This window comes from Onychostoma macrolepis, chromosome 25 (genome assembly GCF_012432095.1).
Source record: "Onychostoma macrolepis isolate SWU-2019 chromosome 25, ASM1243209v1, whole genome shotgun sequence".
In the NCBI taxonomy this organism is placed as follows: Eukaryota; Metazoa; Chordata; class Actinopteri; order Cypriniformes; family Cyprinidae; genus Onychostoma; species Onychostoma macrolepis.
The window spans coordinates 17,942,615-17,955,385 of record NC_081179.1 but is presented as its reverse complement, the minus strand read 5'-3'; the positions used below and the strand labels follow the sequence as shown (position 1 = coordinate 17,955,385).

Sequence of the window (12,771 nt, the reverse complement as noted above, 5' to 3'; positions counted from 1 at the left end):
TTACACATTTTATTCTAAATGTAAAAGCAAATAATTTCGTGAATTTAAATGTTCAATAAATATCCTTATTCAGACTATTTATATTTGTTTTGAAATATTCGTTTCAGAAAAAGAAAAGAAAAAAAAAATGAATCATACATTACACGGGTCTTTGTTAGTTTTGCCAATTAAAATGAAAGCAAAAGCATGTAGATGTTCCAGTGTTTGTACCTGAGCTCCTTTCGGGCGGCGTTTCGCAGGACGTTCCCTCGCCAGCGTTCAATGTCCAGCGAACAGACTTCAAATTATTAATAATTTTATTGAACTGTGTGGTTTGTGCTGGAGAGCTTGTCTGCATTTATACAAACACTTTCTGCGTTTGCAAACAATGTCCGATACATTTGTTCGTTCAATATTTTATTAAGGTCACGTACATAAAATCATATCAAAATCTTTAAAAGGTTTGAGTATTTTTACAACATCATTGGACAGTTGGACATGAAACAAGCCACTATGCGTCAATTTACAGGACACTCGATGTCGTTTTGACTGATGGTAAAAACGGACCATTAATATTTAGGCTATATAAAAAAGAGAACATCTTCTCAGGTTACTTGGCTTACATCACAAATCGACATTTAATATACAGTCTATAGTATCCTAATAAAACACACTAGAAAATACTTTTGTGTGACATGCCACGAACAAGTAGGCTATCTCAAAGAGAAGAAAGGACAAGTTCAGTCAGTTCATAAAGGCGAGAGATATTTTTAAAGCACCCGTTCGCAAAGAGATTCAACATCACACATTTTGGGATCCCACATTACACTTAACAAACTTTTTTTTTTTTTCAAGGTGATCTGGCTGGTTTTCCAGACACACACATGCTGTGAAAAGAGTAACGGTGATTTTTTGTGTCTTTTTTCCCCCTCAGAAGCGCTCGATGTCCACTATACAATAACGCTTGTGCTTCGATGACTTAAAATGGATGCCACTTGAGACGATGTACATTTACGATTATGCTAAAGTGACAAGACTTACAGAAGGTGAATTGTTTTATGAGGTTTTTTGAAGATATATTTGTCCATTTAAGTCCAGTCCACTCGATAAATCTCAAAAAGCCTATGTGTAATAATGAACACTCATCGTATGCACTAACTTACTGAGGTAAAAATGAGCGCGCGGTTTTTTTAGTTTTTTTTTTTTTTTTTTTAGCGCGTGTCTGTATTACGTGAGTTGACAGTCCGTGTTCACCTGGTTTGTATTGTGTTTCAGAGCAAACGAACAACAAACATCTCAACGGGGTTGCTTGTAATTACCGTTGATCTCCGCAGATATGTTTACCGCCTCAGCCCCGAGCGGCAACCGATCGCTGTACTCGGATCCAACCTCAAACTCCTCCTGCGTTTTGGATTGTGATTCGGGAATGGACTCAGTCACCACGCTGCCGTCGATGTCCTCACCTTCTCCGTCTCCCTCCTCGCCATCAGCATCGCATTCTCCCTCTTCCAGCTCACTCGGGTTGAAGTTCTTCTCGGATCCCACAAAAGACGCCCTGGGGTCGAAGTCCGTCGCTATTTGCTTTTCCATCTGATCTGGGTTTTGCGTCTTCATGATCAACTTGTAGGTCTTGCCTTGATACTTGTAGAGCAAATGGCAGCAGGTGGCGCCCAGCAGGGGAACGGTTGCCAAAGCTAGCAAAAAAATGCTAACAACCACTATAATTAGCAAAGATGGGATTTTCTTTCTAGTTGTGAAGACCACTTGGACTTGACAGTCCTGGCCCCCATAGGTGAGGCACAGCGTGTAATTAGTGCCTGGCTTGAGGCCCTGGAAGCGATAGGTGTTGAGGCCCTCCTCTATCTTGGACCACTTCACCACTGAATGTCCATTGCCAGTACTGACGCAAAGGTACAAAATGTCCAGGGGTGACTTTTTGGTGGACGTCTGGAAAAGACTAAAAGGCTCTTTATTCACAGTTTGGAGGTCTTGTTGTTGGCTGAGGTGAATGTTTGACTTCGCGTTTGCCATCTGGAAAGGGTTCAGCTGAACTTTGGCCTCAGTTTCTGAAACTTCCAAAGCAATAACTCCGAAATCAAACGTGTACTGTTTGAGTTCGTCCAAGCTGAGGTTGAAAGCATGGTTGGAGATATACTGCGTGCCATCATTTATTCCGCATTTGCCGACAAATGGCAAAGTATCGGTCCCTTCTGCCTCTTGCTCTTTATCCACCGTAATGAGAGATGTTCCGGTTGGAAGGCTCTTTGTCCTCTCAGATTTGGGCCACATGCTAATAACGCTGTTTTTGGAGCCTTTTGAACCAAGTTTGTCTTCTGGTAAATGGCTGGATGCTTTTGGGTCCAGCATGGGATTGATGGTGTGCTTTTTGGTGCCTGCCACAACAATTCTCACCGAGCGCTCGGCTTTCCCCATGTCGTTGACGGCAGAGCATGTGTAGTTTCCATCTTCTTTCTTGCTAATGCGAGGGATGATCAAGGTACCGTTTTGAAACACAAGGAACCTGGCATTCGTAGGTGGTCCGTTAATCGGAATCTCAATTTTATCAACAATGGCTGGCAAAGGGAATGTAATTAGCTGGTTTCCAGCGTATATCTCCCATGTGGCCTCAGGTTTAGGGGTTCCTTTTGTTTCACAGTAAAGCATGACCATATATCCCTCATAGAGTTCAGTTTTTTCGATGTTCGGCTGATATGTGATGTACACTGATGGGGCCTTGCAGTCCAGTTTGGGCATGCTAGTGACCTGTGTACCTTTGAGGTGGTAAGGAGCATCGCAGACAATGTTGTTTTGCTCAGGGATGGAGATTGAGGATGTGTTGATCCAGTCCCTGAGCCACTCAAGTTTGCAGGAGCAGGTGAAGGGGTTGTGAAAGATTTGAAGGTGAGACATGGCAACCAAAGCATCAAACGTTCCTTGCACGATGGTGGTAAACTTGTTATTGTTAATACGGACCGAACGCAGTTCCTTCAGGTTGGCGAAAGTATCCTTGGGGATACTGACCATCTCATTATTGTTCATCTTCAACAACTGCAGGGCAGTGAGATTGGTCAAGTCTTCCCATGGAAAATGCACGATTTTGTTGTAGCTAATATCCAAATTTTTCAGCTGAATCAATGGAGCAAAGGTGCCCCTCTCAATGGTGACGATTTCATTGTGAGCCAACCAAAGAGAGGTCACCTGCGTCACATTTATAAAGTTTTTGGATTTCAACACTTTAATCTTGTTCGCTGAAAGACTCAGGGTGGTCACACTGGATGGCAAGCCCACGGGTACTTCCAGAAGTTCTTTGTAGGCACAATCTGTAAACTGGTGGTTTGATTTATCGGAGCACTTGCACTGCTCAGGGCAACTGTGCGCACTGCCAATCACTGCAGTCCCCAAGGCAATAAGCATCAGATATTTGGTTGCCATTTTCAGCACCTGCCAAGCACGCATGAAGGTGCAGATTAGTACAAATGATTTCTATATTTTCCATGCACAAAGAACAAATGCAAGAGCCATATGAGAAAAAAAAAAAAAAAGTCATATAAAGTGATAACGCAAACTGACAGCTTTGCACATTATGAGGGTGATTTCAAAATAAATGTGCATGAACGTCAAATGCTTTTTATAAAGTTACCAAATGCAAATGCTTTTGTATTATTTCTTGTCTCTTTTTTTCAAGTTGTTGTCGACTAATTGAGATCAATGAGAGGAAACAAAAAAGACATCGGACATCCCCGAGCGTCCTGCTGTGTTGCCGAACGGCTCGAGAACGGAACGCTTGGATCATGTCGCTGTCCAGCGTTCTGAAAACGCTATTCACTTTTTAATAAAAACGCGTTTGTTTTGTAATTGTCTTAAACTTCTCGAGATTTGTAGTGACTGTTTCCTAACCTAATCGTTCGCTGAAAGTTTCAAGAAGAAATGCGCTTTTACAGCTTATTTGCTCATGATTCTACTTAATTTCTGAAAATGTGTACGCTTAAAAGGTTTAACTTAACTTAATAATGCCTTACCTGTAAGTGATATTCCTAACACTCGCGCGGATTTCAGTCAACACGACACTTGATGAAATGTAATAACAATATTTAATGCTCAGATGTCAATTTATCCCAAAACATGATGCAGCATTTTATATCCCGCTGGAAATCTCTGCTGTTTTGGTTAGCAGAAGGCAGAGGATGCATTTTAGTGTCAGTGTGAAGCTGAGCAGTCCAGAGGCTGTTTTCTCCTCGCGCTTGAGTTTGGACGGAATCCACTGCGCGCTCCCGCCTCCACAGTGGAAGGGGAGGGATTGTGAACGCGCAGCCTCTCCCTTCAATTCCGCATTAAAGCCATAGGGACTTTGCCGTCCAGATGAAGGTTATTCATAATTCAAATACTGTTGATAATTTATATCACATGACCTATGCCCTTGTTTGTCTTTTCGATGTGAGTATTACCGATATCCGCATGATAGGCTACTTTTTCCATGTAACAACTACGAATTTTCTGTATAAATTTTACAGGTTAGTAGCTATTTTTAGATGAAAAGTTGTCCATCATAAAATAGGCTATACTGTATGTACTAGCAACAAAGAAAAATTGGTCATAAAATTCTGAATTTATTTCTGCTTTTATAGAATGAAAACAGAAGAGAATGACTAAAAGGAAGTCCAGCTATTCTTGTGTAGTGACCATCTGTTAAAAAGGAGCAGAAAACCGTATAAATTGTATTATTATTTGGTAGGCTATTGTTATTTTTAATGTGGAGCATGGGCTATTTTGTCTATGTCATTACAGATGTCCCTAAAGTGAAATTTGCCGCTATGAGCAAACCAGTGGGCATTAAAAAAATAAATAAACAAGTGAACTGGGCTGCATTAACAATGGCAACATGATGGAGCTCAGCAACAGCTGAATTTTCTGCTTGTAATTGACTTTACAGTGAAAATTGCTTAATTTGTTGACATGTCTGGAAGGAGCCTCGCTCTTACGAAACTAAATACAATGAAAATGTGAATACACTTGACTTTTAAGGACACAGACCTTGTTTATGTCTGTTCATCGCCTTTTATTTTGTTGTGGTTTGCGGTGGTGACCCACGAAACCTTTTTATATGCTGCCATCTAGTGGTCTTATATACTTGTGTCATTTTTGCGGTTGTTATTCATTTTAGTAGATTTTTTTTAACACGGGTTGAATACTTTACCTTATTTCAGAAAAAAAAAAAAAAAACAATATAATGCATTGTTGGAAATTAAAGGACAGTCTTTATAGTAACCAATAGTATGCTGTACTTAAACCAAGAACTTTCCCTTTCCCTTTCTGTTCTCTGCTCCACAAATTGCTCTGTATTAAATGGTAGGCTATAAGTTTTTACATCAAGATTTTGTTCGACTTTAATTAGTTAGTTCGGTGTTAACTAAAAAATAGTTTTTCATAACTCTGCAACTCTGTTCTACAATAGAAATGCAGTGTTCAATGCATTTTCCCATTTGGAAGTAGTAGCATAGTAGGATGATGCTACTAATACATTTATTTATTTATTTAGTACTATTTACCAAAACAACATAACATCTTGACATTTGTATCTCACATTAACTCTTTTAAAATCAGCCTACAGCAAAAATGTATTAAATATACACTCAGTAACTCTATATGCTGTGCTGACTTGTGGATGTAGCTTCAAAATACGTTTTATTAAAATATATTCCTATCAGAAAAGTTTTTACGTATAGAATCATGAAAAAAGACCATTTCTGATTCTCCCACAGCAAGTGAAAAACAGTCTAAATCATTAACTTTCAATTTTAAATTCACCAATATAATAAATTCATCAAATAGAAAACATGCAACATTCCCACATGAATACTATAGTAATTTATAGTACTAAATACTATAGTGTTTTTGAACCATACTATAGTAAAGTGTATTATACTGTATATGTTATAGTATTTACAACACTTTGTTAATGAATGCTACAGCATACTGTAGTTTAAACTGTAATAAATACTGTATACTTTAGTTTTTACCACAGTAAACTGTAGTGTATTGTATATATACCCTATAGTTGTAGAAAACTTAGTACAGTATTGGGTAAAGTAATTTGTTTATATTACTATAGTTGTTACATTACCACAACAAATTACTTCAAGTACTTTACTATAGTATGGTTCAAAAACAATATAGGCTAGTATTTACTATAAATTACTATAGTATTTTTTAATGTGGGTTAATACACATAAATATGTTCTTTATTCTCACTGAAGTTACAGGAGTGACAAAGACATTTACAGAACTTCTAGAACACAAGGATAGGCCTAATTATATCAGTTTTGTAACGGGTCTTTTATACTTCGGGGGAACCGGAAGTGTTTTATGTGTTTGTTGGTATTTCTCGCTGTTGAATGAGTGAATCGAGTAGAACGTGCAGCCTGAACGTTCCATGAGCCGCTTATGACGTCACAGTGGATGTTTGAACTGAATCGTCGGTTAAACTTGTGCTGCTTCAGTCTCACATCTGTATCACATCTGCTCTGCTGGTGAGTCCCTGATAAACTCATCACTTATCTAATGTTTTCATATTGCGTTATTGATTTCATTTGCATATCAGTAATCATTAATGGTGTTTCCTTATTAACTGAATTAGAGCCAAATCACGTTTGTTATTGTTATGTATATTTGTTTCCATGACAACCGAGGCAAAGCTAGACCATTAACTATTGCTATTTGTGCTTTTTAATAAACATTTCGAAGATCACTTAACCTCCATCCAAAACTTTTCGTTGCTGAATCAATTGAAATGTAATATGAGTTGTGATTAAAATACATTTGCAGTATGATGGTACAGACACAAGGTTGCTTCTTTCAGCGTCTTTCCATTAACATTACACAGTAAACACAACAGTGTCTTTTGGGTCCTTAGAGAAAAATAGATCGAAATTGCAGCATAAAAGCAAACTTCCAAAAACATTTTTTAATATATTCAATGTATTTATTTACCAAGTTGCACGTTTTAATTGTTTTGCTGTAGGATTCTCCAGAAATGTTTCTGCAAAGTCAGAGATTTGCTGCTGAAAAGTGTTTAAGTGATTGCTAAGGGCTGCGTTGAGCAATTACTCTCATCAGAGAGCAGGTAAGTGCAGTGGGAGAAAAGTATTTCACTACAGCGGTGGATTTCAGTCGGACCAGGATTGAAAAACACTGCACTGAAGGATGGAAAAATACTATAAGTAAGAGTTGTAGACCACAGGTAAGAGTAATATAGTACAGGTATGTGTTGTACAGTATATGTAAGTGTTGTATATGTAATTGTACAGGTAGGTGGCCTCAATAGCCATTTAAGTTTAACCTCAAAGGATGCCGGACCACCATTTTTACCTACATCAGTGCTTCCCAAACCTGTCCTGGAGCCCCCAACACTACACATTTTGTTTGTCTCTCTCAACATACACACCTAATTCATCTCATCAGCTTATTTGTAGACATTGTAAGATCTGAACTGAGTTTGTCTGATAACAGAGACACATAATGTGCAGTTGTGAGGTTCGCAGGACAAATTTGACAAGCACTAACCTATAAATTTCTCAATGCAAGGCCATTATTCATATTAGAGGCTTGAGGTTTGTCCTTGTGGTACCTGACTTGTCCACGGCTTCTGAGATACATGTGGTGGCTGTCACTTTCTGAGGTCACTGTGTTAGCCAACGCTTCCTGAGGTCTCTGTGACGGCCAATGCTGCTTGAGGTCTCCCCTGTCATGACCAAAGCTCCCTGAGGTCGCTGTCACGGGCTCAGTGCCTGAGGTCCCTTTCATTTCCAGCCTCTAATATGTGAAATTAGTAGTATGTTTGTATTCAGAGTATTCTAAATGAAAAGTACATGGACAACCTACTTATTTATACTTTACAGAACATCATTTTCTAATGGTCATGAAGCAGCACATGTTGTGGCTACTGCCCCTGAAGTCTCTTGTTGTGTCCCTAATGATGTTCACTGTGCACTTATAGTACGTACTAAGTTTCTGCTCTCCGGATTTTAAAAGGGTCGTATCCTCTCAAACAGCACACTAACTTTTTTACTAACTGGAAGCTAGGGCTGGACGATATGGCCAAAATTTATATAACGAAATATTTCTTAATTTCGGTCGATACGATATAATTCCAATATCGATATGAACACTATTAAAAAAAAGCCTCATAAAAACTGCCAAGAATGCCCACGACAGATGTCTGTACCTACAAACTTATGAAAAATGGGGGGGGGAACAGCACAAATAAATTAATGTTCACCTTTTATTTGTATTTAGCCTTCATACAAACAAGAAATGTGAAATCACTGTCAAATAAACATCTCAGACTCACCTTATTAATATTAATATCTTTAACTTCAAACTATAGGCTAACACACATTACCAGTCAAAGGTTTTTGAACAGTAAGATTTTATTTTTTTAAAGAATTCTCTTCTGCTCACCAAGCCTGCATTTATTTGATCAAAAATACAGCAAAAACTGTAACATTTTGAAATATTTTTACCATTTAAAATAACTGTTTTCTATTTGAAAATATTTTAAAATGCAAGTTATTCCTGTGATTTCAAAGCTGAATTTTTAGCATCATTACTCCAGTCACATGATCCTTCAGAAATCATTCTAATATTCTAATTTGCTGCTCAAAAAAACATTTATTATTATGTCGAAAACAGCGGTTTCCCCAGTAATGGCTGTAATCGAAGCAGCTCCGCTCATGAACACTACTTTATCAGATAAAATGAAAATGCCATCAAAACTATTCTGAAGACAGTCGGTTCCCTTCAGAGATAGGAAAATTCATATAAATCACCCGCGCCTCGTTTTGATTTTGTTTATTCAACGAAGTCAAAAGCCACAAATAAATCAATGTATTACACACTAGTAATGTATATCGAAATATCGGAAATGTGTTTAAAAATCATATCACCGTTATTGAAAAAATATATATCGCGATACATATTGATATTGTATTATTGTCCAGCCCTACGGAAGCATATGCCGTTTCCCAGGTGAGGAGAAATGACTATAAATGCACGTAATGTTGCATAATGCACATAATTTCTACATTTTACTGTTAATGTTAAAATATCCTTTTATTCCCAACATAACCAGGCGTAATAGTCAAACTTTGCCTCAGCTTTGTAAAATCAGTGTAGTAAGTTGATGTGGTTGTAGTTGTATGTCTGCTGGCAATGTAGTGTGTTCCTGAGTCCATGTCAAAGTTACCTGTCCTTGAGCCAATGCTAGAAAACACAGTACAAGAGCCACAGCGCAGGGCCCCCTCAGCGCCACAGTCCAGACATCCCTCAGCGCCGCGGCCGCAGTACAGGCACCCCTCAGCGCTTCGGCGTCAGTCCAGGACCCCTCAGCGCCGCGGCCACAGGTGCCCCTCAGTGCACAAGTAAAGCCCAAGCAGCCCTCAGTTCGGGGCAAACAAATCAGACCACAAACCACCACAGGACCATCTCAATGCCATGGCCAACATACAGGTGCATTCAGGGCAGTTGCTAGGGGGGTTGCAGAGTACAGTTAAGGGTTGTAGAGTACAGTTAAGAGTTGTAGAGTACAAGTAAGTCCTGTGAAATACAAGTAAAAGTTGTAGAGTACAGGTAAGTCCTGTGAAATACAAGTAAGAGTTATAGACTAAAGTAAAGACTTCTAGACTAAAGGTAAGTCCTGTGAAATACAGGTAAGAGTTGTAGAGTACAGATAAGTGCTGTAGAATACAGGTAAGGTTTGTAAAGTACAGGTAAGGGTTGTAGACTAAAGGTAAGAGTTGTAGACTAAAGTTAAGTCCTGTAGAATACAAGCTAGGGTTGTAAAGTACAGGTAAGAGTTGTAGACTAAAGGCAGGAGTTGTAGAGTACAAGTTGGCCTCAATAGCCATTTTAGAATTGGGAGGTTATTTTGTTAATTATCATCTAGTAATAAATGTTATAAATTGAACAGGCAGTATTTTAAATGCGCCGGCCAGAGGAGGATGGGTCCCCCTGCTGAGTCTGGGTTCCTCCCAAGGTTTCTCCCTGCATTTAATTTTGTAGGGAGTTTTGCCTTGCCACTGTCGCCTTTGGCTTGTTCACTGGGGGTTTAAGGCACTGTAATACTGCCTTGAGTTTCTATCACTTTCTGCTTCTTTGAGGTGCCTCCGTTAAGGCCTGTTTATAACCGCCAATACTTATTGCAATATACAGTAACATCAAATAATAGAAAAAAGATCTGCACACTGTTAATCTCCCTTTATTAAAATTTAATAAATTTAATAGTGGCAACGTTTCGGTCAAAGACCTTCGTCAGGCAAACAAGTCATGTTTTGCGAAGGGGTCAAATACTTATTTGACTCATTAAAATGCAAATCAATTTATAACTTTTTTGAAATGCGTTTTTCTGGATTTTTTTTGTTGTTGTTGTTGTTATTCTGTCGCTTGCTGTTAAAATAAACCTACCATTAAAATTATAGACTGATCATTTCTTTGGCAGTGGGCAAACGTACAAAATCAGCAGGGAATCAAATAAATTTTTTCTCCACTGTAACTAACGTAATGTTGAAAAATAACATTACTATAACGTAGTAACATATACAGCATGACTAGTGTCCAATTCACAAGCAAATGACTCTTATGATCTGGTTATTTTAATGACCACAATGAGCAACAATGTCAGAGCCGCAGCCTAAGGCTGATGATACACAAGTCAACATTTTGAGCAATTTTGCCGTGCAACTTTTTTTTGAGCAATGTTTGGGCACTTTCCCATTGAGAATGGGTAACAAATTTCTATCTGGATACTTTAGATCGGTCGTGGGCCCTGTGTCTCACCTGGTTGCCCGTTGGCAGCAACATTGCCCAAAGTTGCCCCGTGTATCATCAGCCTAAGAGCCTCATCGTCTCAGTACAGCTCCAGCTCCGGTCTACAGCCGTGATCCCGATCCACCGCAGCGACATATCCAGTATCATATTACAGCAATAAAATAAACAATGCAAACATATTTTTGAATAAAGTGTGATTCTTCCACAATACACAAGTCTCCACTGTTTTTTTCCATCTTTTAAGGTTTCATAAGAAGATTGATTTCCTCAGATTGTATTTTGTTAACATGAGACAAATTCACACTGTATTACTAGCTTGAGTTTATTCTGATTGAATTTATGGTATTCCAGAGTTGGCATCAGATATCAGTAACCAAAAAAGTTTTTAAAAAAATCACATTTATATTATTTTACTTTTTGTTTTGACTTTTGAATCTAAAATTGAAACAATGAGGTCAATGTAATTGCAGTCTCATAGTTATGTTGGGCATATCTTACATTCACTCTTTGGTCTGCTATGTTTTAAAATCCAAATTACATTCTTGTGTTCATAAAAGTGTGTAACACCCTTCCATACAGTGATCATAAAACTCACAAAACCTTCTCAGGGATTTGACATAGACGGTAATTTAATATATTTTCCTAAAGCAGTCAGTAGTAGCGTTAAAACAGACAGGTGCTGTAGACGGTGACTTTGTGACTGATATCCAGAAGCAGTTCTTTCACAGCCTTCTCCAGATCCACCAGTTCATTGGCCTTGTCCTCCAGCAGCTTCTGATTTTCATCATAGCTCTTCTCAAGATCTGAAAAACACAGACATGTAGCTCATTGTAAGTGATAGTTCACCTGTTGTGTGATAGTTCTTTTCTAAAGCTGATGCAGTAATATTTTCTTCACAGGAGATGCAGTATTGACGTACTTTTCAGAAGCTGAAGTTTGTCGCTGGCCTGTAACAGCAGATTTTTGGCTTCCTGTTGGAGTTTCTCTGCTCTTTTCTTGGCCTCTGCCACTCCTTCAGCCTTCTGTGTGATCAGCTCCTCAACACTACTGTATTTGTCCTTCAGCTCTGAATCCAGATCCTGCATAAACAGTCCACAGCACAGGAGGTTACAAACTACAAAACTTAATACCAAAGATGACGTATCATGTCCAGGTAATTCATGCACCTTTTTGAGCTGCTCAGCCAGTGTGTTGATGCTATCAGCCTCTTTCTCTGTGCTTTTGGTACTGGTGGAGGTGTTGAGAGCCTTTTCTTTGAGCAGAGCTACATCGCTTTCCAACTTCAGGAGCCTTCGGGTGGCGTTACTCAGTTTTAGCTCTGAGTCGGACGTCTCAGACTCCACCTTATGCACAAAAGAGTGACATAAAGTGGCTTCAAATATCAATTCCAAATTGCACCATATTGATAATGAACAAAACAAGCCTAAAATTGTTCCATTGGAACAAATGAGTGGTAATGTAAACTTACCGAGACCAGCAAGTCTTGCGTTCCCTTGATGTCAGCACTGGCCTGTTTCAGTGCCTCAGTTACTGAACTCTGGGCGCGCTCAGCCTGCTGCAAGGCCTCCTTCACCATCTCAGCTGTGCCTTTCACATCTGTCGCCTCCTTCCTGTGAAAACCAGAGAATATACAAACATGTTGTTCAATGAACTGACCAGTAGGTGGCAATGCTACCACATTCCACACATATGGTACACTTTAGTGCAGTGGTTCTCAACCAGGGGCCCACTAGAGGGCAACAGGATGACTTAAGAGAATTCAAAACACAAAATTACACCGCCCTGCATCAAAATTAAATCCAATGCTTGTTTCTTGCTAATTTTGGGGTGCTCGTTCCAAAAATAGTTTTGCTTTACGTCACATTTTCCTACAAATTTTTTTTGCATTTGACAACTATTTGTAAAATGAAGAAGTCTTGTATTATGCCTTAATCACCAGAAAAACTGCTATAAAGACATGATTCCTATCGC

The 12,771-nt window shown here is 38.8% G+C and overlaps 2 protein-coding genes and 1 long non-coding RNA gene across 3 annotated transcripts in view; 1 reads left to right on the top strand and 2 right to left on the bottom strand.

Annotated features, from left to right (window-relative positions):
* Nucleotides 1–135: 135 nt before the first annotated feature.
* On the bottom strand, nucleotides 136–4,245 carry islr2 (immunoglobulin superfamily containing leucine-rich repeat 2). The gene is made up of 2 exons (XM_058767750.1): nucleotides 3,999–4,245; nucleotides 136–3,420 (listed from the first exon to the last, which is right to left on the bottom strand). The coding sequence occupies exon 2, from the start codon at nucleotides 3,409–3,411 to the stop codon at nucleotides 1,276–1,278; it is 2,136 nt and encodes a 711-aa protein (XP_058623733.1). The 5' UTR covers nucleotides 3,412–3,420; nucleotides 3,999–4,245; the 3' UTR covers nucleotides 136–1,275.
* A 1,869-nt stretch (nucleotides 4,246–6,114) lies between these two features.
* Nucleotides 6,115–10,979, top strand: LOC131533940 (uncharacterized). The gene is made up of 2 exons (XR_009269253.1): nucleotides 6,115–6,506; nucleotides 6,998–10,979. It is a non-coding gene; the product is annotated as an uncharacterized LOC131533940 (long non-coding RNA).
* The window catches only part of lamb1a (laminin, beta 1a), a 37,363-nt gene continuing 34,807 nt past the window's right edge, over nucleotides 10,216–12,771 (bottom strand). The window contains exons 30-33 of the mRNA XM_058766417.1: nucleotides 12,269–12,410; nucleotides 11,967–12,143; nucleotides 11,720–11,879; nucleotides 10,216–11,603 (exon numbers count right to left, since the gene is read on the bottom strand). Coding sequence (XP_058622400.1) covers nucleotides 11,464–11,603; nucleotides 11,720–11,879; nucleotides 11,967–12,143; nucleotides 12,269–12,410 — 619 coding nt within the window. The 3' untranslated portion in view covers nucleotides 10,216–11,463. The remainder of the gene's footprint in view (nucleotides 11,604–11,719; nucleotides 11,880–11,966; nucleotides 12,144–12,268; nucleotides 12,411–12,771) is intronic.